We start from the raw sequence: 25,882 nt of genomic DNA, 5'->3' as shown, positions 1-25,882 counted from the left end.
GGTACCTCGGGTTAAGTACTTAATTCGTTCCGGAGGTCTGTACTTAACCTGAAACAGTTCTTAACCTGAAGCACCACTTTAGCTAATGGGGCCTCCTGCTGCCGCCTGGCTGCAATTTGTGTTCTCATCCCGAAGCAAAGTTCTTAACCTGAAGCACTATTTCTGGGTTAGCAGAGTCTGTAACCTGAAGCGTATGTAACCCGAGGTACCACTGTACTTGCTGAGTAATGCAGGAGAGCATGTCAGGGATAGCCCCCCCCCCCATCCTTCTGAAATAAAGTGTGGTAACTGTTTGGATGGTGGTAATAAGAAAGAATAATAGAGTTGCAGATTTTGGAAGGGTCCCCAGCGGACAGTCCAACCACCTGCAATGCAGGACTCTCAACACAGAATCATACCATTGTGGAAGCGGAAGGTACAAGGCAAAGCCTTCCTTCCTTTGCATCTGGTCATTGCAGGCCATGCCCGTGGCCGACTGTGAATCGAAGCTCAGAATGCTAAAAGAACAGGATGCTGCTAAGCATACACAGAGTGCTTTCCTCTTGGTATAACCCAGCTTCTGGTTTAGGAGGCAGCGCTTCCTAAATCAGAGGATGAAGGAGCTTGAACAGAGGCGCCTCTGATTTGACAACTCAGCGAAGGACCATGGGGCTTCTGTCAGGCGACCCCCTACCAGTGAATCGGGGATGGGGGGAGGGGCGGACTGTGATCCTCCACTGGACTACAACTCCCGTCAACCATCGCGGCTGATGGGAGCTGGAGTCCACAGGTTGTCCCATCCCCTGCGGCAGACACCTCAAGCAGACCTCCTCGGAAACACTTTAGAAAGCGAGGGGGAGCCGGGAATGTATGGGCTGCCCTCCGCCGTCCCTTAAAGGAGCCTTTCCCTCATCACCTGCTTTTCTAGCCCCTCACCTTTGCCTCTCTTTCCTGCCCCTACCAAGATGGCGGCGGCAGGCGCGCAAACACGGAGCGCCGCCAAAGCGCGTGCGCGAAGCCGTCAACGGAAGTGATTGCCCTGTGCGTCTGTACCGGGTTCCGACGCTTCCGCTTCCGGGGTGGCGGCGGCGGCGGGCGGCTGTGGAGGCCGGGAGGGCTCGGCGGCCGGAGGTGCCTGGGCGCGAACTTGCCTCCCCGGGAGAAGCGGGAGCCGGAACGGCGGGAGTGGAGCTTCAGGTGCGGCCTTGGGGGGCTCCGTGAGGAGAGTTAGGGGGGCGGAGGGGGAGCGCGGGGCTGGCCCGGCGCGACGGAGCTGCTGGCGGACCCCCTGCAAGGAGCCCGTTCGCGGCGAGCCCTCGCGGGGAGCCGGTTCTCCCTCCTGTTCCCGGGCACGCGCGACCCGCGTGCGCGGCTGCTGTGGCGCTTGCACGGTTTTTTTGTTTTGTTTTGCGCACGACCTTCTCGCTCGCTTGGTTCCCCGCTGCGCACCTGCACCCCGCTGGTGCCCGGAACTCCTCGGGCACTTATATTTTTAATATTATTGTTTTTTTGCAATGAGGAGAAGGGATTTTTTGCGGGGTGGGGAGGCTGTTGTCCCTTAAAACTGATGGCCGAGCAACGACTCAGGAGGCCGCTACTTTTGGATTTTTGCATCTGCCACAAGAGCGCAGGACATCTCGTGCAGGAGGCGGATAATAACGCTGACACACGTGCGCACACTCGCGCTTCTTAAGCACTTCATCAATAGGAAGTGATATTGTTCCCCGTGTTCATGTCCCAGGCTTCATCCAAGCAACGGGGGGGGGGGGTTGTGCAGAGGTAGAATTCACCCCTACTTCCTTAATTCACATAACCTGGTGAGGCATCAGAGGTTGTCAAGGCTAGGGCTGCTTCAGCAATGTTAGATTTCTACGTGGGAGTAGAATTTCCATGCAGGAATTAATATGACGATTAGAACATGGGATGCCATGTACTGGGTTTTAGTGGGTGTGTAAAGGAGTGGGACTTGTCACAGAAAGAGCCATATGAGTGACAGGTTGCTCTCCTTTATGTTTGAAATGGCTTCCCAGGACTTCTTTCCTCTCAAATTGTGATGCCCACTATTGCCACAGAGTTCTTGTCTGATTTTGTAGTGCCAAATGCCAAACACAGCAACTTCTAAATATTTTTAATTATCTTTGCAGATACTTGTTCCTTGTCCCTCCGTGTTCTCTCATTCTTCTTCATTTCCTTTCCCTCACCTCCTGAAATTTGCAACAGAATTTAGGTTAGGGCAATTTTGCTTATGACACCAAACAGTATGCATGTTGGTGGTGATGTGTAAGTTAAATTTTTTGAACATTATAATCTTTATAATCTTGATATTAATCCTTCCTCAGCAACAGAACACTTAAGGAGTTCTTGTACAGAACTATAAAGGGTGTTGCTTAATGTTGTTTAAGGATCTCAACAACTTGCATCTAAGCATAAACACATAGCTGGTCTAATAACATAAAAGCAATTGCCCTTTTACATAAAGATTTAAGAACCTTTCCAATAAAATAGTTTGCTGGTAGTATTAGCCTATACCTGGGGCTACTGGGGCCCTCAAACTTTTTATGTTGTTCCCACCCTGAACCAGTGCTAGAAACTGAGATATGAAAGCTAGGAGCTAAATAACACCTTAAACCTAGGTTATGGGCGCAACAACAGAATGTCTAGGCGTGCTTTTTAATAACAAGAATACAAAGCTGAAAATCAATGAACTGCAGCTAAAATATTACAGTATGTTCATTTTTTCACATGGTCTAGTCCTTCCCCTGCCCGCCCACCCCATATATTCTTAAGAGGCTCTCTTCTCCAGTCTTCAGGGAGTAGCTGGAAGTGGCGAGGCAGAAAAAGGTCCTCCTTTCCTTCCACGCTGCAGTTTTAATCTGAAATCTTAGGCGCAGTACTGTGCCCAGAGCTCAGAAACTGCCGGCCATAATGAGATTCCCTGTCGCAAAATGCACCTAGAACGAGGGGAGTTTTGAATAGTGCCCTGAACAAATGCGTAGGAAGACAAGCTCCCGTTAAAGAATGCTGTCCAAACAACGTGAGATTTTTCAGTTGAGGGCAGAGGGATTTCTGGACATGAGGTGCTAGCCATCCACGCTATGGAAGAGCAAAGGAAGAGGTAGGTCTCAAGCTGGTACTAGAAGGTAGTGATTTATTTTGTGAAGGTTGCTTAATACTTCGCAACCATAGGTCCTCCTCAGGGAGAAAAGTGTCTTCGATCTATCCTGTTCCACAGTAAAAATATCCTCAATGTACACAGAAGTACCTTTGGTTGAAATGTGTTGGGCATTTTTCACAAAGCAAATTACCGTATTTTTCGCTCTGTTGGACGCAGTTTTTCCCCTCCAAAAATTGAGGGGAAATGTGTGTGCATCCTATGGAGCAAATGCAGGCTTGTGCCATAGTCGCGCGCAACCCCTCCGTCAAGGAGAGGCTGCACGGGGCTAAAGGGGAAGCCAAAACAGCGAGTGGGATCCATCCCGCTCGCTGACTTGGCTTGTTCCATAGGTGCGCGCAACCCCTCTGGCAGGGAGAGGTTGTGTGCAGCCTGTACGCTGCTCTTTGGGGCTGGGGGGGGGGAAATGTTTTTTTTCTTGATTTCCCCCCCTAAAAACTGGGTGCGCCCTATGGTGCGAAAAATACGGTACTGCCTTCTAGAACTAACTTGTGTTTCACCTTGCCCTTTGCTCTTTAGGTTATTGTGGTATCATTTTCTCTCAGCACACGATGTATATTTGCCATCTTGTGTGCTGCTAATATTTATTTCTCTGTGTAAAACATTGTAGATAGTTATTTGGTTACTTAACGTAGGCATGGATAGCCATTCAGTGTCATAGGTGCACACCTACGGTAATGCTAACTTACACAGTTACAGTGGAACCTCAGTTTTCGAACATAATCCGTTCCGGAAGCCCGTTTGACTTACAAAACGTTCGAAAACCGAAGCCATTCAGTTTCTGACGCGCTTTCGAAAATGGAAGCATTCACTTCTGTGTTTTCAGCGATCAGCTTCCGAATTGTTTGGCAGCCGAGACGTTCGAAAACCGAGGTTTGACTGTACTCTAGATTCACCCTTGTATGTCAAGCAGTAGATGTTTCAGCTGTTTTGTTACGTTTAAGAGTAGCGCTTTGTAGGATTATTTTAAAATTTTATTTCTTATTATGCTTTGACAATTATAATTCTGTGTGCACCAGTATTTAGGAATTTTGAGACCACAGAGAAAGCTGAAGAGATTAGCTGGATTTGGATGCTATGGTGATTTCATATGTTGGATGGCAGTGGATACTTGTCCTGTAAATGAACTGCTTCACTGTGAATCACTGAACATTGGAATTTGATCCAGGCATCCATTGCTTATAGGGGAATGTATATAATATGCTCACACATGATTTCTGAAGATGTCCCTATATAAAGATTGCTCAGTCAAACAAGTGAACACTTGACTGCAAAAAGTAACATGTGGATCTGCCCTCGCTTTGCAGGCCTGGACAATTGCTTAACTGCTGTAGATCAGTATCTTGCTGTGCAAGGTTGTTGTTTTTTTATGTGAATAGGTTTAGGTGCAAAGGCTCTTATAGTAGTGTTGTGTTGTGTATCAAGATGTTGCAGTAGTGTAGGAAATTTCCCCAGCTGTTGGCACCAGCACAACAGTTCAAGACACCACACAAGGTTTTTTGCATGAATGAGATGTGAATTGAAAGTGGTTACGTCGTTTGAAAGTGGGGTTGACAAGAGGAAGCGGGAATTTATTTATACCATTTGTGGTACAGGAAAATGAAACACCATACACCATTGTAATCATATATTGTTTAATAACAACAATGCCCCACCCATCTGGGTGGCTTACAGCACATATAAAAACATAGCAAATAGTCAAAAATAAAAAACTTCCTGCCATAATATTGCAAGAGTTGCACCCGGTGCTAGTCCTACACAAAGTAAGCACATTGAGGTTAATAGCCATGACTAACTTAGTTGCATTAATTTTAATTTTAATTAATTTTAGTGGGTCTACTCTGTGTAGGATTAGCATTGGCTACAACCCTAAATCCAAAACAAGATTGCCAACCGAGGCCTGCAATTTGTACAAGCCAGAGAATGCTAGCAAGGAACATCAACCTTTTGAAACAACAGTAGTTTACTCCCAGCAGTAAAGTCTTCCAGTTCTGTACTGTTCGTGCTGTTCTTTTCCACTTCGTTCCCATGCTGAGAACTAAAGTAGTGTCACAGTCCTTTTAATGAGCAAAGGGTTGCGGGAAGAAGCGTTCTGGGGGACACTCTCCAACTATTTCTACTCAAGAGGATAGAAGTGGTTAAACTCTATTCACCCTAGCTCCCTTAAACCTTCCAAGGTCAAACAGTACTAAACCACGACTGGCCATGTGTGAATCGTCTGATGGTAGGAGTACACCCAGTAGTTAAACCAGTGGTGAACTGTCTGTGAACACACCCTATCAAGTTTTCCCTGCTACAAATGCTGATGCAGCAACAGCCATTTTTTGCAGGCATCCATAGAATGTGACTGCCTGAAATTCTTGCTTAGGTGTAGGGAGGGTGTTTTACTTTTAACCTGCCTGCCTTCCCCAACAATCTCATGTCTTAAGATATTCAGATGAGGCCTTGCTTTGCTTTAACTCGTTCAGAGGAAGGCTGATGGGCCTCCAGCCTTTTCCATGATGGCATCCCTGTCTCTGTGTCTCCCTGTCAAAAGAAGCCCCCTAGCAAACTCCCTCCTGATCATTAGATGATCAGCCATATCTTTGTTGCAGAGGAAGGCTGAAGGCTCGCTGAGAGCGAGGAAGACTGGTTTCTTGGGCATTTTGTGTGTGATGGATTTTACCTGTGCTTGCTTAATAGGTACTGTTTATCTTTTGTATGTGTGTCTGTTGTTGCATGGTAATATTGAGTCATGCATATTTTTTTGCTTGCTTCAAAGCATCTTTGATCAATGTGTTTGTCTCTGTCTCTCTCTCTCTCTCTCTCTCTCCATTGTGAAATAAATAAATGGTTCAATAAACCTATCTTCTGGATTGACCCACAGGTTGAAATTAGAGGAGGAGAAGCAGCAATACTGTGGCAGCTGTGCTAGGAGGACCTTGGCATCCTATCCCCATCCTGGAGGGAGATTTAGGTTTGGGGTGACTCATCCACAAGAGCAGCACAGCCTGTAGCTTTCATCAGCTTTTGACAGGGCTGGGGAAATTTTCTGTGCGCAAATTCTGGGCACTCCCGACTCCAGAAAGATGTCGTCAAAGTGGAAGGTATTGGACGGGACCAACGCAGAAACAATTTACTGAAAAATCTTTGTAGTCGTAAAATTCTTTCCTGGGCAAGAGAGAGAGAGAAAAGCATAAGGACTTGGCGTAAATCTACGTATTGAGGACTGTCAGACTAACGCGATGGCTCAGGTAACAGGCCGGTTTTCCCATCCTGTCCCAACAGGAATTCATCATTACAGCAGGTGGCTGCAAAGTGCCCTCGGTGATAATCCGTTCTCCGAAACCTAAAAGCAGCTGAGCTCTCAGTGGTCTGCTCCAGTGACTAGCATGCATTCCCAAGCCTTCAGTGCTGGACCCTCCCTAGTCAAGGTGCTTAGTGGCCAGGCCATCCTGGTCCTTTCCTCTCAGCTGTGCTTGGGGTGTGGATCAGGAGAGAAGTGGCTTCCTCTTTTGTCCAGCTTCAGTGAGGGCTTTGAGCCTTATATAACATTTGAAGGGGGTGGGGAGAGGAGAGGATGTGGAGGCGATTCTGCAAAGGCTGCTTAGGAGCTCTTTTTGCCCTCACCTTGCCCTATCCAGTATTCCAAGCGTGGCGCACTGGCATGGCACAGGGGGAGGCGTGGGAGCTGGTTGTCGTGCCACGTTACTGTGCAGAGGCTTCTTTAGGCCACCTACAGTGGATCCTCAGTTGTAAGAGCAACAGGAGGTTTCATGCATAGTCACCTGAACTGTGATGTTCAGAAGCAGGATCGGTGCTCACTGAAACTGCTTGGCCTCTGTTTTAGTTCATATGAAGGAAATTGCTACACATACACACGCACACACACACCAGCAAGCTGTCGAGCATTGTTTTTAAAAGGATCAAGTAAAGGGGAGCTCACAAGGAGCCTTGAAAGCGTGCAGATACACATGTATGCTTTCTTTACTATTTTTCAATCCCTCCCCATACCTTGGGAGTTTGATTTCCAACAACCACCCGGTGTATAGCCTTGAGAGAGTGTCCGCCTTAAGGTCGCCCCTAGAACTTCATGACCGAGCAGGGATTAGAAATTTGGAATGCCTGGTTCTTGTACAACACTGTTCGCTATGCTACACTGCCTTGTTCTCTCATTTTGGGCTAGCTACCGTGAATTCTAATCTAGTGTCAACAGGTTTACTTCTGCAGATTTGGTTGAATAATTAGATTTCCCCCTTTTCCCACGCTCACCCACCCCATCAACTATCACTATGTGCTAAAACCCCACAGCTCTAAGGAAGAGGGTGCTATAAAAGTCTATCAGGGCAGCCCAACTTTTCATACTGAGTGGGGATGCAAGAGTACTTTGACACGGAACTTGCAGGCCTCATGCTACCATGTCATGGGGGGGGGGAGAGAGGAGCAAGCCCAAAATTTCACACCCCCTCCCCAGCCCTCACTCGGCCTTCCCAAAACTTTACTACTAGGCAAGGCGGTGGACTTTGGAAAGTTGGGCCAAGACTCTAGCAGGAGCCCTTTCGCCTCCTTCCCAAAGCTGGGAAAGTGCTAACTAGGCTGGAGGAAGGAGGACCCAAGGAACCAGTCGGAGCCCTCATGTCTCCTTCCCAAAGCTCAGTACCTCATTTACATGGCATGGGGAAGGCAGTGCAAGGGCTGGAGGTGGAGTCAAATGTTACTGAGGGCCACCAAAAAAGGCATCGAGGGCCACACGTGGTTTTGATGTGATACTGACTGATAAAAATGTCCTTGGAAGTTTATCAGGCTCAGGTCTCATCCTTGTGATATCCTGGAGATGCAGTGTTTCCACCATTTCCGGCCACTTCCCTATGCACATTTTAAATATGAAATAAGGAAATGTGGGCGAGAAGCAGCACTTAAATCGTGGATGGGGGACCTATTGGACTCCCCTCCCAGCCAGCGTGGTCTGTAGTCCTGGAGGGGAGCTGTAATCCAGCCACTCCTGGAGAACCACACGTTCCCCATCCCTGCCCTGAGTCTGCCTCTTAGGCTTGGAAGCAAAACCAAAGTGCTTCAACCTGAGCTACCTGTCTTTAGCTTACTTCCCAACTCAGGAATGCAGACTGACATAAGTCTTTTTTAAATAAAAAACAACAATCAAGCAATTGTGGTCTAGATGTCAGACAGCGATAACCTTGCTGGCTTGCAGCTCTGTGCTTGTTAGTAACCCACAAGACTCATCCCTACTTGGTACAGATTGTAAGCAGCCGCTTGACAGGTGCCCCAAGTTGAGCAAGAGTTGCCTCTAGTTCACCGGCCCTCAAAGGGTTTGGCAGGAGAGGATGGCAAGTGTGGTGTAAAGATTCAAGGACAGTCAAACATTTAAATATTTCAGTGTAGCATAGCATAGTATCAAAATAATACAGTAGTGGGGTAGGAGAGCTGAAAATAATGCCAATATATTTCACATCTGGCAACCAGTGCTTGATCCTGACCACACTAAGCCTTCTGATATATATTGTACTCTCGGAGGCTTAGTTTGGTCAGAATCGAGTACAGACGTACCTCTGTTTACATAACCCTCCAGTTATGTAAACTTCGGGATGCGCGCACAGCAAACCCAGAAGTATTTTACTGGGTTTTGTCGTGCGTGCATGCACAGAAGCGGACTGCGCATGCACAGAAGTGGTCCTCAGGTTGCGGAAACCTCGGGATCCAACCGGACCTCCGGAACAGATCCTGTCTGCAACCAGAGGTACCACTGTACAGTGGTACCTCGGGATGCGAACGGGATCTGTTCCGGAGCCCCGTTTGCATCCTGAACAGAACGTAAGACGCGACAGCGCGTGCGCGGGTTGCGTTATGCCACTTCTGCGCGTGACGTCATTTTGAGTGCACATGCGCGAGCGGCGAAACCCGGAAGTAACACGCTCTGTTACTTCCGGGTTGCCGCGGAGCGCAACCCGAAAATGCTCAACCTGAAGCACATTCAATGAGGTATGACTGTATACATTTCCAGAGTTAATGCTAAATACGTTACTTCCAGTAAATGAGCCACCATAGCCACTAGAGGGCCGTGAAAATTTGTGTCCTGGGCTTTTTAGACTTGTCTATCCATCTGAAACTGAAGAGGCTCATTGGTTGCCAGACATGAAAATTTTTCAGCTCTCCCTTTTGTTTTGCAGTGTGCTTCTTATCAACTAAAAATTTTCTGTGGGGTGAGCAAATTTTGATTCTGAAAGTATGGCCCCCTGCTCTAGGTGGAAAAGCAAAGGGGTTCTACAAAAGCCAGCCATTTTGGAGACAGAGCATGTATGTTTGTCACTCTGGTTTCCTGGGGTATCTAATAGTCTCTGAGAGCCAGCAAAGACAATGAGCTGAGTTGCTTTAGGTTTTATGATTCAAGGAGCTCAGCAAAGTAACCTTGCTCTACTGTCTTAGCTGGAGGCCTGCTATTCTTTCAATGCCAGTAGAATCATAGAAATGTTGCGTTGGAAAGGGACGCCCGAGGGTCACCTAGTGCAACCCCTGCGATGCAGGAAACACTGCTAAAGCATCCATGACAGATGGCCATCCCTCCATATCCTTTGCTGGTAAGCAGACACATACACCGCCAGCGCAGGGCATCATAGTCCCGTGTCAAATTGTGGCCCACAGTTTAGAACAGGAGCGACATTTTTCAGCCCAAGGCCTGCATTCTTTTTTTATATATATAATAATATTTATTGAAAAAAGAATTTTTAAAATTGCAAAGAAAAAAAGACAAAATTACAGAGAAAAAAGACAAAAACAGGAAAAAAATAAAACCATCATTTTCAAATTCTCCACTTTCATTGCCTTCTTTCCATGACCTCCTCCTCCTCCCATCTCTTGTATCTTGATTAATAATTGTCACAGCAAATCCTTTCCATAATTCATAATATTCTGCCATTACATTACCTTGCTTTATTTTCATCTTATCTTATAAAAAACCTTAAAACTTAAATCTTATTTTTACCAGCTTCTCATAACCATTACCTTTTTACCTAATTCTTTAAACATTTTTACAAGAGCCAAGTAATTTCATTTCAACATTTTTCCAGCTTTCATCAATTTTATAAAACATTCCTAATGATAGAAAAAAGGAATAAAAACAATCCAAGGCCTGCATTCTTATCTGGACAGGGCCAAAGACCAAAGTGGGCAGGGCAACACATGCAGATTTTCTTTTCTACCATTGCACAGCAGGCTGGTGCGTGTACACACATCTGTTCCCCTCTATCTTACATCCAGGCAAGCAAGAGTCATCACTGGCATTCACTGACACATTCCTGCGGTGCAAAAGCAAGGGAGTGGGGAATGAAGTAGGGCTGATGAAGAGTGTGGCCTAGGGGGAAGGGTGTGTAGCCGAGGAGGAGATGTGGGCTGGGGAGAGTCCTGAGGGCCCGAAAGGCCAAGAGGGCTGTATTTGGGTCGGAGGTTTCCCACCCTCTGCTTAGAAGCTGCAGCCACGTTCTCGCTTTGGGCTGGCCCGCCTTGCCTGGTACTTAGCTCTCCGCTTTCGTTTCCCCGCAGGCGAGTCTCCTGGCCTGCGAGGGACTCTCTGGGGTTTGCCTGGTGCCGACGGTTGCCAGCAAGAAGATGATGCCGAAGCAAAGCCCTAAGCAGGTGGAGAATGGAGAAAGGGGTGCTCCAAACATGCTGGTACGGGGCCAGCCCACTTTCAGCTTGTCTGCGCAGCTGGTCCCTGTGTGCTCCCCTGTGCCCCTTTCCAGCCGTGTCAGTGGGTGACGGATAGAAAAAAGCTCGGATAGGGAACGTGGCATTTAGGGCCCTGGGTTGAGCTGCTGGTGTTTTTGTGACCTGTGTTGTCCCGCTTCCTCTCTGCCAGGGACATCACCGCAAGGAAAGCGAGAAGTCGCGCAGCCGAAAGGAAGAGGAAGCGACAGAAGGGTCTCAGCCCAAAAAGTCTCATAAAAAGGCAGGTAATCTTAAGTCATACGGGCTAGCAAAAGGTCTAGCCCTCCTCAGTATGATCTCCCTGCTGCTGGCAAAGATGCGGAGCAGTATGCCTGTCAGATTCTGGTGGAGGCTGGAGGGCTACCTCCCTCAGCTGAAAGTGGCTGGTTATTTTTTAGAAATTCCTCCCCTGCCTTTCAGCCCCCAAGGTGGCTTCCGGATTAAAAACACTAACTCTAGTAATAGAGAGAGAGAAACAATTCCATTGATCAAATCATTAAAAGTATAGCAGAAAGGAGGCATAAAATAACTGGTGAGTTTAAAAACGCAGTGACATAGCAGGAGGATAAATGACATTGAAACAGTGAAAAGAAGTGTCTGCGTCCTAGAAGCTAAGCGAGGGTGTCATAGGAATGACTTTTGGGAGGGACCATATAACACCAGTCCTAAAAGATCTACATTGGCTCCTATTATGTTTCCGGGAACAATTCAAAGTGTTGGTGCTGACCTTTAAAGCCCTAAACAACTTTAAAGTCCATGTCCATGTAAAGTACATGGTCCATGTATACTTGAAGGAGCTTCTCCACCCCCATCATTCAGCCTGGACACTGAGGTCCAGCTCCAAGGGCCATTTGGCAGTTCCCTCACAGCAAGCAGTGAAGTTAACAGAGAACCAGGCAGAGGGCCTTATCAGTAGTCACACCTGCCCTGTGGAACACCCATCAGATGTCCAGGAGAAGACATCGTTTTCAATACTTTGAACTCATTGGCAGTAATCTCAGTTCTGGGACTGGACAGCCAACATAAGTCACGAGTCTGTGTATTGATATATTGCTCAGTCCTAGTTATTAACTGGGAGCCTTTGGAGTTTAAACTGAGGCTGGGAGGGAAACCCTTGAGGTAAGGATTCCCCTCAGCCGTGCATCTGGCTCTTGAGTGAAGGACGCACGTGCAGGAAGTGTGTCACTTAGACTGGACTGCCAGCAGGCTCCATATGTAACAGCAGAATTGTAGTAGCAGTACAAAAGGAGGGGAAGGAGGCTTGGCAGGCTGGTGAGACTGTTATGTGATCTGCTTTAAAAATCTTTAAAAATAAGATATTCTTAAAGCTTTTTCATAATACAATAAAAGAAACAAATCTAAATAAAAACAAAAACTAAGAAAGAGAAAAGAAAGCACCAAAGGAAAACAAACAAAAAAGAGAAGAGAAAAAGGATTTTTGCTTTTCCTCCTGTCAATTACATAAAAGAAATTATTCAAAATAATCACTCTAGAATGACACCCAACTGATCAGCTTTCTGTTAGGTAATATTTCCCCTTCCTTCTGAGCCAAATGGATTAATTCGTTTCCCCTTTTTTACACAAGAAGTCCAGAAGGTTGATGATGATGATGATTAAATGTCAGTAATAGTTTTTCTCTTATTAAACATATCAAGTTTGTTTCCAGTAAGTTCAACAACCATTCCTCCATATTAAACAATAATGTATTTCCATCTTTGTCCACTCAATAGTCTCTCTGCTGCCATCATATATTAAAATGATATTCTGTAGTTATTTACTTACTAGGTATTAATTAGTTCACACCCAGTTCCATATCTTCCGTTCCTGTTACCTCTTGTATTTGCTCTGGTTTTCCATCTTGATTTTGAAAAAGGTCATGCCTTGCATTTATGCTGTTTCCATTCTTTTTCCAGGAAAAGCGCCAGAAGTTTGATAGCTTTCCCCTCTAGCTTTCCCCACTCCAAGCCAGTTATTAAATGACAGGGGTAGGTAGGCAAATTACAGGTTAGCTAAGAAGGTAGCAGTAACCGTATGTGCCTTGGTTGCAGGTCATGGTGATTGAGCAGAACGGGTCATTCCAGCTCCGAATCCCCAAGAACTTTATTTGCGAACACTGCTATGGTGCATTCCGGAGCAGCTACCATCTCAAGAGGCACATCCTCATCCATACAGGTAAACGGTCCCAGAATTCTTCTGCACCTGGTGATGCCTGAGAACATATACTAAACAAAGCAATACTCAGACCCATTAATTAACAAATTAACACAAATAAAAAAACCCTCTATCCTCCTTAGTCCAAGAATCATTCACATCAAACCAACAATTTCCCCCCATTTAACCTCCCTACCCCACCCAGAAATCTGGTGTCAAGGGTAGTTATTGCAAATCATGGGTGGGCGACGTCAGGTTTTCAACTTTGCGGTGTATCACGAGCCAAAACGTCGTGGTCTTGAAAGGGAGGAACAAACTGCATTGGCGCCTGAGTGAAACTGCTCCGTTCCCACCGTGGGAGCTGAGGCAGTTTCACCCTGGCACCCAACAGCAGGAACAAGCTGCCTCATCCCTGGCGCCAGGAGGAAGAGGCATCTTGCCCACCCATGCAAAGGCGGCGGCGGCAGAAAAAGCCCTGCAGACAGAGCCTGTCAGACTCCATCCACAGGGCTCCCTCTCGGCCTTCGCACAGGCAGGCAGCTTCTCTAAAGTGCTCCGCTGGGGAGTGCATGGCTGCCCGAGCCTCAGCAGAGCAGTTTAATAAAGCCCCTACCCCACTTCTGACTCCAGAGGAGGGCTCTGGGAGCATCCCAGGGACTGGTAAGTGAGGGTGTTGTGGTTCTGGACAGTCAAGAGCTTGACACTCCAGAAGCATTCTGATTCACTGGGTGCATGGGCATTTTCCTTTGATCTGTGCTCTGTGGGGGCTGAGCTCTCTCTGGAGAGCAGTCTGTCTGAGAATATGAGCAAGGTAGTTTCATTTTTGTTACAGGCAGAAAGCTGCAAGCATGCAGGTAGATTCTGTAGGTTTTTCTTTCTGTTTGTTATGCTTCTAAATAAAGTGTGTTAGAATAGAGGCACTGGTGTCGAGCTGAGTTACTGAAGACACCACGTCAACACAGACAAGCCATTTTACGCTGCGTGTGAACTCTGCTATTATCCGGCAACTGAGAAGAGTGGAAGTGCGCAAGTGGAAGCGTGTGGGCGCCACTGAAGTTTGTCGGAGTGGCAATAAGATTTATTGCAGGGCCGTTGCAGCAAACTCAGTGGGTCAAAGGATTTATGACCCACAAACTTTAACAGAGGGCAAGGTGCACTCCAGCCAGGTTGGGATGACCCCTTTAATCACTGGGGCTTAAAAGGTGTGGGAGCAATGAGACAGGCGCCAAAGTTTCTTCCTACCCCAAAAGCACTTGTTTTCTCCTTTCTGCAGGTGAGAAGCCATTTGAGTGTGATGTGTGTGACATGCGCTTCATCCAGAAATACCACCTGGAGCGCCACAAGCGTGTGCACAGTGGGGAGAAGCCGTACCAGTGTGAGCGCTGCCTGCAGGTAATGCCCCCATCGTCACTTTCTGTGTAGGGTGGGAAATGTTAGCACCCCCGCCTGGTGTTTGAGAGACCTCCTTGCACAAAAGGAAGGGAGGCATTGGTGCCTGCCGCCTCCTAAAAGATCTCTTGGGTGGGATTCTAGATTGAGAGGATGCAGAAAGTACTAGGCTGCAACTGGCAGCTCTCCCCAGCATGGGAGAAAATATCCAGATAATTACAGATCATCGTGGCAGCAGGAAGTTACTCTCAGCTGTTCAGAAGTCTGTTTTGATTGACAGTGTGTCCATTCCTGAGCTTTATGGTGCACAACTTAATTGCTTTTGGAGCTACATGTATCCTGCATATCCCTGGAAATCTTGAGTGAGCAGAAAATATCTAACCTGTCATAGAATTCTGAGAAGCTATCATTTTAGGGCTTACTTTAAAATAGTATTCTAAGCCACAGAGTAAATGTATGGATAACTGTTTTTCCAGAAGCTTGGGGAGGGACTAAGTGGGGTTTCAAATAATTGGACAGCAGGGTATTAGTCAGGCTATGTGCACTTTTTATATATATTTTTTTAAAATCAGTTTTGCACCAAAATTAGCTGTACTTTGCAAATTGCAAAGCATGCCAGTCAAACAGTGCCATATTCTGCTTATTTACATATTTTGTTCTGATAGTTATGGGGAGGATGTAAAGGGCTTCCCAAAGCATTTCCCTGCTAAGGAAACAGGATTCTGTGCTCAGTACATCATCCTGTGGATTTTTGGTATTTGTGTGGAAGTGCAGAATACATGCAGTCCTGACTTTAGGACTCTAGATGGCTCCTTTCCCCCTTCCTGTGGCTGATTCTCTGTGTCTGTACAGCTCACCTCTGTTTTCCTTCTGTTTTTGTGTGCACCAGTACATGGCCTTGCTAATACTCTGTTGTTGGAGTTTATGTTGCAGTACAGATACATTTAGCTGTGTGCAACCCTATGATTTGGTTTTTAAAAAACCCTAGTTAAAGTTTCAGACATACAGGGAAACCATAGTTCAGCCAAACGTTGCTCATAGAGGATGTACTTAGTTAGGAACTAGTAAGATTGGGCTATCACCTTTCCAGCAATAAGAGATTTGGAGAAGGCAGCAAACAACCATTGTTTACACTGTCCAAATGTAATGCTTAACACAAACCCTGGTTTGCAACCCATTTCAAACCGTGATTTCACATTCTAGTTTGCAGCTTAGTATATTATTATTTCTATACTGCCCTCACAGGGCAGTATAGAAAATGCAAAAATACATATCATAATAACAAACAAAAACAATAAACCCCCATGTATCTATACCGGATTGTGCTTTTGGCTGTGAAGCCTCTGGTTACACTTGCATGACATGGAATGTTCAGTTGCTCAGGGTACTGTGAACTGTTTGCAATCCTTCTTAAGTGGAGGAAGGGAGAATAGTCATTGCAGCTGCAATCCAGATCTTTTGTAGGGCAGGCTGATGACCCAGAAGAGGTCCCAGGGGAGAGAGAAAGGAAGGGTCAGGGACTGAAGAGGCAAGATGACTGGAGGAATGATACAGAGTAGGCAACAGGCTGAGAAAGCAAGAACCCAGAGGGAGTGTAGGTAGGGAATGAGGCTTGAGGAGACAAGGGACTAAGGCAAGAAGTGGCTTTGAATCAATTCTTATGATGAGGAGGGGCTGTATGCTCTGTGGGAAGGGAGAGAGGAGGGCTGGAGAGCTGTTCCAAGAGATCTGAGAAGCTAAAGGAAGTGAGAGGCTGAAAAGCAGGGAACTGGAAGAAATAATTGGTGTTGGAGACATAGTTAAAGGAAGGTGGGTCCAAGAAGATAGTGGCTCTGAGGCAAAACTTTGGGTAGGATCTAGGACAGCCTTTCTCAGCCTTGTTTCTGCATATGTTGTTGGACCTACAACTTCCATCATCCCTTACCACTGGTCCTGCCAGCTAGGAATGGTGGGAGTTGTAGTCTAACATCTGGGGACACAGGGTTGAGAAAGGAGGATCTGGGGGTGGGAGGAGAGCTGGGGGTGCCCTGGGCAAGTAGGCAAAGAAGAGAGGAAGCCAGAATTGGAAGGAGTTCCCTTTTGCCTATCTGGCTTTCTCTCTTTTGTCGGAGAAAGCCTGAAACGGATAAAGGAGTTTCTCCCAACTCTGGCTTCTGCTGCTACTACAGAATTATGATCTGGCAACCCTAAGGGCGAGAAGCTGGAGGTGGGTGGCAAAATTTCACACCTTGGTTTGAATTAACCAGCCAGTTCCTGTGGTTTCAGGCTTATTCCCCAAATGCAACACTTTCCCCCATGCTTAAGTGTTTTCCCCCACTTAGTACTGAGCCTTTAACTTTCCCTCTGACCCTACATGAGCTTTCTTCCATGTGCCACTCATGAGATGTTTCCTCTCTTCTCCTTTGTTCCTTTCAGAGCTTCTCCAGGACAGACCGGCTGCTGAGACACAAACGAATGTGTCAGGGTTGCCCCAGCAAAGCGTCTGACTCACAGCTGCTGCTTTAGGGGTAGGCCAGGAGAAAGGGGAAACTAGGAGGAGCTGCAAAGCAAACAGGATTATCTGTGGGTTATTTTGTTCATTTGTTGGGGTGGGGTGGGGTTGTGCTTGTGTTTGCCTGCTGGGCCTCCCCCTACGGAAGGGGGCAGTGCTGAGTGGGGGCACAGACTTTCAGACAAGGTCTTGGCACTGTAAATAAGTTAAGGACAAACCAGGGCTGGCTTCCCAGCCCCTTGTGGTTGTGGATAAACTTGGTCTGAGTTCCTCTTTTTTGTTGGAGTTATCACCATTTGCCTCAGGAAAGGCGTTGTGAGAACGGCTGAACCCTCCTGCAAGACCCGATTATGATGTTCGATGCTCTCGATTGACAGATCTGCCAGCTCTTGCCCAACCTTTTGGGCCTGCCAAGATGGGAGAAGGACAGACTACTAATCATTTTTTTAAAATTATTATTATTATTTTAAAAAGACAACAATCAAGCATCAAACTGTTTTCGCAGAGCTGAGAAGCAAAAGCTGTGGATTTAAGAGACAGGTTATCAACAGAAGGGTTTCGATTCCAAGGGGTCGCATCAGAGGTTTGCCATAACAGGAGCCTGTCTCTATAGAGCTTTTCCAGAAGGTCTACGGAGCTTTTTATTTTCCTGCAGGATCTGGATCCCTTTCTCAACCCTCAGGTTTCAAGAAACAAGGGCTGGTGGGGTGATGTGTGCTCCTGGGTACCAGAAAAGCCCACCTTTCAGGTGTTCACTACCAGCGAACTCCCAGAGGAGATGCTATTGACTGCTGGCTGGAGGGAGGTGTCTGGCTACTTCCAGTGAGGAGGGTTCTCCAGACCTTTTGCAGGAAACTTGGCTCTTGCTCCCCTTCCCTTGTATATATATATATATCCTGTATGTGTTCAGGACCCACCCCATTGAACTCCGCTTCATGTACAATTCATATCTTTATCTGATGGGAATCCTTCCTCACCCACCCCTCCAAAAAAACCAACAACAACACAAGAGTCAGTGATAGTCCACGGTTTCAAAGTGTTCCTCTGGCAGGAGGGGACTATAATCCATCTTGGGCTGTGTGGAGGAAGATGGCAAGCCATGTACTCGAAGCTCACGACTAAACCAAGTCCAGGATGCCCTTACTCCTTCATACTGGTTTCTGCTGCCTCGGCCAAAGTACTGCTATCTTAGGAAAGCCATTGTCCAAGAGAAGCAAAGTCTCCAGTTGCTCTTGGCTGTCCCAGTTTTTGCAGGCCTTAAGAGTCAGCCCGATTCAGAAGATGTAATCCTGGCTGGTGCTGTCGCCGCTGCTGGGTTGCAATGAACAGCAGCAAATCTGCAAGGAAAGCAAGTGTCTGCAAAACCTTGCCATCGGTTTTGGTTCCCGCAGGGGGTTTGTGACTGCGTTGGGGTGTGGGGAGAGACAGAGAACGGCCAGTTCAGAACTCTTCCATTGGAACCCTTGTGAATGGGCACCCGTATCTGAAATCCTCCTGTGTCTTTTGTGCGATAAACTCTTCTCCTACCCTTTCCCCCTTTCTAGAGTTAACCTCTCCCAGGCTTTTGCAGGCTTCTGTTGGGTCCCACTTCCCACTCATCTCTCGCTGCAAGCCAGCTTCTGAGACACGCATCAGTAGAGAACTGGCTTCCTCCATGAGGTCATGTTGCAGAGAGAGGGAGAGCAAGCACTTTTGCAAGTTTAAATGACGTGCCGATGCAACGGGAAAGGTTTGTAAATAGAGGTGGAATACTTTAGATCAAGAAGGATTTCTCCAACAGTACAACAATGCTCTAGAAGCAAGTGCTGCGGGCTAGAGGTTCAAAAGCACTTGTAAACTTGGAGAAATCACCTGGTTTCTTTTTAAATGTTCTCTGTCATTTCCCAAATGGCTGTCTAAAAGGCAGTGTATCTTCTTAGACTCCCTCATCCATTGCAGTCAGCCTGAACTTTGGTCGGAGCGCCCAATGGGAGAGTTTTGTGTGCTATGTAGTTTATTAACGCTGTGCTTGAAGGCATTGCATTGCAGCACCTACCCAGGAATAGGCTGTCTTAAGTAGTGGAACAAAAAGCACTGTTGGAAAGGACTTCCACCACCATTTGTTCTGTGCTTCTACAGAGCAGGTCATGGGTCCAGCTTTCCTGGTGCAAGATGAGGATTATGCCAAATCATAATGGTGCTTCCAAGACTTACTGGTTACTTCGGCTCTTGGAGCAGAGATGGAAAGGGAGCTTTTTCAAGTCCCCCCCCTCTTGTGTGTATTAAGAGAACCAGTGTTTCATTCCCACTTCCTTTCATTAGGTAAATTGACCCCCCCCAAGCTATAATTAGTTCAGCCCCCTTTTACTCTGCACTTCATTGTGCTGAATGATTTGTTAAGTGTAACTCTGGGTACTGTGGCTTGTTGTTTTGGTTGGGGCCAGCAAAAAGCATTGTACAAAAACGTCGACTCTCTTAGAAAAGAATAATGATTGAGCGACCGTGTGGCTTTGTGATTTCGCTTTCCACAGAAGCAGTTAGGGGATTGTGCATTAGAAAATGCATGTGGAAATACAATAAGTTGGGATTTTCTCCTGGCGTCCTCCTCTCTTGTGCCACAATTCTAGGGCAAGAAGTACTGAACGTTTTTAAAAAGGAAAAATCTTGCTCTAGCAGGAAACGCCTTTTCATTGAACACTAGGCATTGCTGTTCTGCTCTCTTCCGGTTAATCCTCTGGCATTAATCCTTCAGTAATTCAGTAATGCCATGGCATTGCAAAAGCGTACTCAGTGTTGCGGCTTATTTCCCCATTCAGCAGACTGAAAATCATCTAGTTCTCTTGAACAGACTTGATGCCAGACCCCTTTGCGTGCCAAACAGGGTGATGACCCATCATTGCTTCGATCCCTCTGAAGCGCGTGTGGCTTTTTACAGCACAAAGCTATTTGAGGCTTGGCAGGCTAGCGTGCCGCCAAATGAGCACTCTTCAGCCTGCTTGTTAACACTTGGCCGGTGCAGCCAGCCATGGGGTTAGCTATCAGTCCAGCTCCTCATTGAGCTAGCTAACAAAGGGAAATGCTTGTTTCTGCTCAGGCAGATACATGGTGAAGTGCAGATTTGGAAATGGCTTGCATGAGCCGCTGTGTGGCACATGATCTTTGCTGTTGGGGTTTCTCTCAGAACCTGGCGAGAAGGAGGGTGCTGCTTGTGTTAAAGGCAACATAGCTAGCTGGGTGGGTGAATGAGTGGGAAGGAAGGTGTTTCTACTTCCCATTTGCAGCCATCTTGTACAGTTGACACACGGCTTAGCTTGTGGCTTATCCACTAGTGCAAGTCACACTTCAGTGTACAGAAGTGCGGCCAGCTTGGCTCTGAAGATTAATTTGTTTGCAGGGCGAGCTTGCTTGGCTTTGTAAAAGTATCCGCTGTGTTCCTCAAGTATCCTCTAAGGAAAACCTTTAGGGGAGAGATTTGCAGAACTTTCTGATGCCTTCGAGGAACAAAATGTTTTGGGAACTCCTGGAAAATGGGCTGTCTTGCTTTTATGGGACTGTAGGCAATCTCTCCTGAGGGAGTCAGAATTATATGGTAAGGAAAACCACGGTTAAAGCTTTTTTCTGAGCTTTTCGACTAAAGTGTGCAACAAATGATGTGCTTGTATGTCCCGTCCCCAATAAAAGACAGAATGCCTGCACACAGCGAGTTACCATGTCAAAAAGAAAAAGGATGAATGTGTAAAACATGCAACTTTCTCCTACCCTTCCTGAAATGGTATTATCCAGGAAGTGCTGCATCGCATGGCTATACTAGTGTGTGCAACAGGCTTGGTTGTCGTCTTCTTGGAAGCGATACTTAAATGACACAAGAACTCTTCTCGAGTGAATTGATAGCAACACCCAGGATGAGTGAAGTCTTGCATTTTTTGTTGATGGAGGTAAAATTGACTAGGAACAGAAGTGAAACTTGACTGGGAAGTGTCTGACTTCCACTGTTTCAAAAATGAAATGGTTTCAAAACAAATCTTGTTTGTTCATCGAGTAGCACAAAGAGGTGGCTGTGTTGAAAGAAAGTTTTAAACTTGGCAAGGGGTTCGGGAAAGCGACACGAACAAACGCAGTTGGCAGAGGTTTGCGTTGGTGCGGCTGTAGCAGAGAAGAAAGCGGATTTCAAGCAGGAGGAGGAGTTGTAGCGCGGAAGCAGGGCTCTGCATAAACTCTGAAATTTGTACGTTACATGCAAACTTGTCTCTAAACACAACCTCTCTTGGTGCAACATCTCCCCCTTCTGGATGTGGGGGGAAATCCAGTGTTTTTTGAGTGTGTGCCATGTTGCAGTGAACCAGTGCCCACAGATCCCCTCCACACCGCCTCAAGATGTTATTTGTACGCACAACTTCAGTTCACCGATTGAAGCCTCCTAACATTATTGTGCATTCGGGGAAACTTTTAGGAGATGCTTTTGCCCCTAACCTCTACCCGATACCTTTTCTTCCATAGAAGCTGAGAAATTGGCATACCATCAGTGGGTGTGGCTTGAAACCTGTTGAAATTCTGGTTGTCTCGCTGGTGGCTTGTGCACAAAACTCACCAGCACAAATCATTCTGTGTCGTTTTTTAATGTACTTGACAGGCTGCCTTAGGGTGCTGTGATATTTGGTAGACATACTGCTGGCCTTGGGGTTTTGGGATTGAAGCTGCGGCTCTAACCCCACCTACCTGGGAGTAAGCCCCGTTGAATTAAATAGGACTTACTTCTGAGTCGACACAGTTAGGATTGCCCTGTTTGTTTGAGGTCAGAGAAGGGAGGAGGACATCTTCATACTGGCTTTTTACACACTCCTTCCATTCGCAGACAGAGGAAGGACGAATACTTAGCACTTCAGGCTGAACAGAGGATCTATGAATTTGTCCATATTGCTCTAGCCTAGTCCAGTGGCTTTTTTTAAAATTTCCCTTCCCCCCCCTTCCCTTTAATTCACTTATTTTGCTATAGGGGAGGGAATTGGGGCAGGGTGTGTGTTACCCATGGGCAGGATCACTTTTAAACTGTAGTTTTTATAAAATGTTATAAACTTGTATCTTTTTACCATTACAGTGTGGTGTCTGATCCTTTTTTGTGACCTATTTAGCTCTCCATCTGAACTCTGCCAAAGAGTCAGTTCATTATACCATCAATGGCCAGTTACCCACAATCCATCAAACTATCGAGAGTGACCAAAGAGCTGAAATACACAAACTACTTCTCTATGAAGTTGCCTTGCCAACCAAGGTTGGTATTCTCTAAACACTCTCTTTCCAGGGTTCCAAGCCGTAGCTGGAGACTGAATTTGGGACTGTTGTGCATGCAGAGCCTATGTTTGACTAGTGAGCTACAACTGCTGCCCACTGGGTTCCTCAGTGCCTTCCGCTGACTTCATTTATATATGGGCTATATATATTTTGGGTCACTGGAGATGGGAAGAAGGGGCTCCTGCCACTGGGCCAACTAACATTCCTGAACCCAAATGGCTACTTGAATAAAGGACAGCTCGAAAAAAGATAACTATAGCCCCTCCTTTCTGATTTGTTTTCCATTAGTGCTGCACCAATTTGGGGGGAGGGAATGGCAGAACTAGGAATCTCTTAAGTAAAGCACACCTTGCGAAAAGAATTCGTTAACCAGTTTTATTATGAAATTGCATCCAGTTCCCTTCCCTCCCGCCCCCTGGAAAAAAGTTTAAATTTTATTACTTGGGATTATTCTGCGAGGTAGATAGACCCAAGCTAAGAGATGAAGACATCCCTGTGTTTTTGAGTGAGGATTCGAACCCAGCTTCTCCCTAGTCCAAATCCAGCAGCTGTCACAGTGCTCAAGGCTTTCACCAATCCTCAGTCACCGTTGTACTTGGGATTGATGACTGTGGTGGTGGCACTCCGGTATAGTGGATTGTTCACCTGCAAAAGAGGCAAGTAGACAAAGTTGTATGCCTCTTACTTTCTGTTACAGAATTTGCTATCCCCAAACCAGGTGTGTGTCTCACACGCCTTGGGGGCTCAGCCTCCCATAGTTTTATATGCCTTGAAATAACACTGGGGGGTGAAGCTGTGGGTAGTAGTGTCAACCTGACCAAAAGACTCCATTTAATAGTGGGGAATTGGTTTGGGAAAAGGCCATGGCTCAGGTGGTAGAACATCTGTTTTGCATCCAAAAGGTCACAGGTTTGATCTGCAGGCAGGGCGGCCAGAGACTTTCCCCTGAAACCCTGGAGAGTCACTGCCAGTCAACACTGACCACTGGGCTGAATGAACCAACTTTACAAGGTAGCTTCCTATGGTGGGACACTTTCTGTGGTTAAAAGGGGTTTCCATCATTTTCTGTTAACATTTTTTGGAACAACAATAAAATGCATCTAGGTTGATTACAGGATTGCCTGTAACCAGGTCCAGCTGCTGCTTTGGTCACAGCCTGAGCTCAGGTGGGTCTCAGCGACATGGCTATACGCTGAAGGAAGTTACAAACATGGTTGGGCAAAAAGCTGGGTCTCAACTTTGAAGAAGTTGAAGTCTGCTCATCTAAAAAGTAGTCAAGGAAGCGGGGATGTTAAATATCGGACTCTTCACACGTGCCTAACACTTGCCCCTTTTATGCATAGAGCATTTAGCCTTCCAGCTTTGGGCTTGCTGTAAAGGCTCCGCTGTTGTGGCCCCACCATCCCTTTTACAGAATGAACGTAACTTTTGTTCCAGGAAGCAGCAGCCCAGTCAGGGCTGAGAAATTCCCTGGCTGGGATAAGGAGCAGGTGAGAGTGAGGCTGACATGAACTAACTGCAGCCCTCAGGTAGGGAAGGAAGGAGCGCTGACCTCATTCCACTTGGCGTGCTTCCTCTCCTTTTCAAAACGCTTGAACTCCCTCCGGTCATAGATCTCCAAGACGATGCGGTAGACTATTATGAGGAAGAGCCCAAATAACACCAAGCCCAGCACTGAGCTCAGTACCAGCTTGAATGTCTTCTTGGTTGTGTTACCTGGCAGTTTAGAAGAAAGGAGCTGTGAGGATCTGCGGCTGAGTTCTGAGAAGCAAGTGCCCCTTCCTCGTTTATTTATTGGACTTCCTCCCTCTCCTGCTACCGTCGTGCACACATACTCTGCTAACAGTTATTGTAACAATAATAATTTATTATTTATATGCCGCCCATCTGTCTGGGTTGCCCCAGCCACCTTGGAAGGCTTCCAACAAATTATAAAGCGTGAAACATAATAAAACATCAAACATTTAAAACTTCCCTATACAGGGCTGCCTTCAGATGTCTCCTAAAAGTCAGATAGTTGTTTATTTCCTTGACACCTGACAGGAGGGTGTTCCACAGGGCAGGCACCACTACTAAGAAGGCCCTCTGCCTGGTTGCCTGTAACCTCACTTTTCATAATGGGGGAACCACCAGAAAACACTCAGTGCCCGGGCTGAACAACGGAGGTGGAGATGCTTCTTCAGGTATACAGGCCTGAAGCAATTTGGGGCTTTAAAGGTCAGCACCAACACTTTGAACTGTGCTCTGAAACATACAGGGAGCCAATGTAGGTCTTTCAGGACCAGTGTTATATGGTCGTGGCAGCCACTCTCAGTCACCAGTCTGACAGCCTCATTCTGAATTAGTTGTAGTTTCCAAGTCACCTTCCGAGGTAGCCCCACGTGGAGCACATGGCCGTAGTCCAGTCAAGAGATCACCACAGCATGTACCACTGAGGTGGCAGAGGGCACAGGCCAGTAGGGTCTCAGCCGGCATACCAGATGGAGCTGGTAGACAGCTGCCCTGGACACAGAATTAACCTGTGCCTCCACGGACAGCTGTGATTCACCCTTGGGAGGGAATCAATGGATGGCATCAAGTCACATACAGCCTGGGTTACAACTTAGGCTCCAGAAGAATCCGCTGCCACTGAAACTTCTGCCTGCTGTGGTTCAACGTGCTTTCTGTCACAGACATCAAAACACCGTATTTTTCACTCTATAAGACGCACCAGACCACAAGACGCACCTAGTTTTTGGAGGAGGAAAACAAGAAAAAAAAATATTCTGAATCTCAGAAGCCAGAACAGTAAGAGGGATCGCTGCGCAGTGAAAGCAGCAATCCCTCTTGCTGTTCTGGCTTCTGGGATAGCTGCGCAACCTGCATTCGCTCCATAAGACGCACACAAATTTCCCCTGACTCTTTAGGAGGGAAAAAGTGATGTCTTATAGAGCAAAAAATACGGTAGTCTGGCCTTAAGAAGAGCCTTGTCGCATCAGGCCAGAAGCTCACCTAGTCCTGTTATCACAGGTACCAACCTGATGCCCCTACGAGTTGCCCAGAAACAGGGCAACTTCCTGCAATAGCCCCTTCCTGCAACAAAGGCTCTCCCACCCTCCTTTCCTGTGCCCACTTACCTTCTTTTCCATTCACAGTCAGGATGATGGCGCCCTCGTTGTCCCTCTCAATGAGGTAGATGAGGAGGCTGCCATCTTCTGCTTTGGTCTGGCACCATCTTTCGTCGGTGGCGGAGGCCAGCACCACATTCACCGTCTGGTTGCAGGATGCGCTACAGGTCTCCTGCAGCAGCCCAGTTCCAAAGGCCCTGCACTCCGCACAGTTTCTGCCAACACACAAGAGCAGCCGTGAGCGTTTTTTGCCTGTGCTTCCAACTGGAGCATAAGGATACCCTTTCTACAATGGTCAGGAAAAGGGGAAGGAAGACTGGCAGTTGAAAGCTGTGCTCCATGCTCGGTTTGGCCATAGTTGCAGAGACCACGTCAGAATCTCACCTGTGCTCCTCACAGGGTGTCTGGCAGTCAGCACAGCGGCTGCAGTGACTGTCAAACCAGCCAGCGTCACAATGACATCTGTTGCAGGCGCAATGCCCGTGACCGCTGCATACAATGCCCTCCTGTGTGCATCCACTGGTCTCCAGGCTGCATTGGCACGCACTGCCAGTATAGTTCTGATGGCACTCACAGTTGCCACATTTGCATTGCCCGTTGCCTACCGGTACAAAGAGACGTCTGTCA

General features: G+C 46.9%; 3 protein-coding genes across 13 annotated transcripts in view; 1 reads left to right on the top strand and 2 right to left on the bottom strand.

The window, feature by feature from the left end:
* Nucleotides 1–1,005, bottom strand: part of CSAD (cysteine sulfinic acid decarboxylase) — a 44,863-nt gene extending 43,858 nt beyond the window's left edge. Inside the window, exon 1 of one of the 2 annotated variants that reach the window (XM_082212603.1) lies at nt 916–1,005. The gene's annotated coding sequence lies outside the window, so the exon portion shown is untranslated. Of the gene's footprint in view, nt 1–398; nt 667–915 lie in introns of those variants that run through there. The other variant, XM_082212604.1, reaches the window with a different exon arrangement.
* Nucleotides 1,006–1,040: 35 nt separating this feature from the next.
* Nucleotides 1,041–21,951, top strand: ZNF740 (zinc finger protein 740). Of its 10 annotated transcripts, none has more exons than XR_014216764.1 (8): nt 1,041–1,176; nt 6,018–6,564; nt 10,685–10,813; nt 11,001–11,090; nt 12,898–13,021; nt 14,274–14,392; nt 16,805–20,058; nt 20,118–21,951. XR_014216764.1 is itself a non-coding variant. In XM_082212909.1 (8 exons), the coding sequence occupies exons 3-8, from the start codon at nt 6,523–6,525 to the stop codon at nt 16,892–16,894; spliced, it is 594 nt and encodes a 197-aa protein (XP_082069035.1). In that variant the 5' UTR covers nt 1,041–1,176; nt 6,018–6,237; nt 6,419–6,522; the 3' UTR covers nt 16,895–21,951. The 10 variants fall into 10 exon arrangements, 9 of the variants coding, with proteins under 9 accessions (XP_082069035.1, XP_082069039.1, XP_082069036.1 ...); XM_082212909.1 differs by having other exon boundaries at nt 6,018–6,237; nt 6,419–6,564; nt 16,805–21,951; XM_082212913.1 differs by having other exon boundaries at nt 6,018–6,237; nt 10,685–10,777; nt 16,805–21,951.
* Nucleotides 20,920–25,882, bottom strand: part of ITGB7 (integrin subunit beta 7) — a 49,288-nt gene continuing 44,325 nt past the window's right edge. The window contains 4 exon segments of the mRNA XM_082212427.1: nt 20,920–22,793; nt 23,701–23,864; nt 25,265–25,470; nt 25,640–25,856. Coding sequence (XP_082068553.1) covers nt 22,728–22,793; nt 23,701–23,864; nt 25,265–25,470; nt 25,640–25,856 — 653 coding nt within the window. The 3' untranslated portion in view covers nt 20,920–22,727.

This window comes from Podarcis vaucheri (assembly GCF_965113315.1).
Source record: "Podarcis vaucheri genome assembly, chromosome: 2".
NCBI classification, from domain to species: Eukaryota; Metazoa; Chordata; class Lepidosauria; order Squamata; family Lacertidae; genus Podarcis; species Podarcis vaucheri.
This window is presented reverse-complemented; position numbering and strand designations above follow the sequence as displayed.

What these genes read in the sequence shown, in the direction of transcription:
- ZNF740 (XM_082212909.1), top strand. Translation starts at nt 6,523, where the DNA reads ATGCATTCCCAAGCCTTCAGTGCTGGACCCTCCCTAGTCAAG. An exon ending in CTGGACCCTCCCTAGTCAAG is followed by an intron (nt 6,565 to 10,684) that starts GTGCTTAGTGGC and finishes GTTTCCCCGCAG; the next exon opens with GCGAGTCTCCTGGCCTGCGA. An exon ending in AGTGTGAGCGCTGCCTGCAG is followed by an intron (nt 14,393 to 16,804) that starts GTAATGCCCCCA and finishes TGTTCCTTTCAG; the next exon opens with AGCTTCTCCAGGACAGACCG.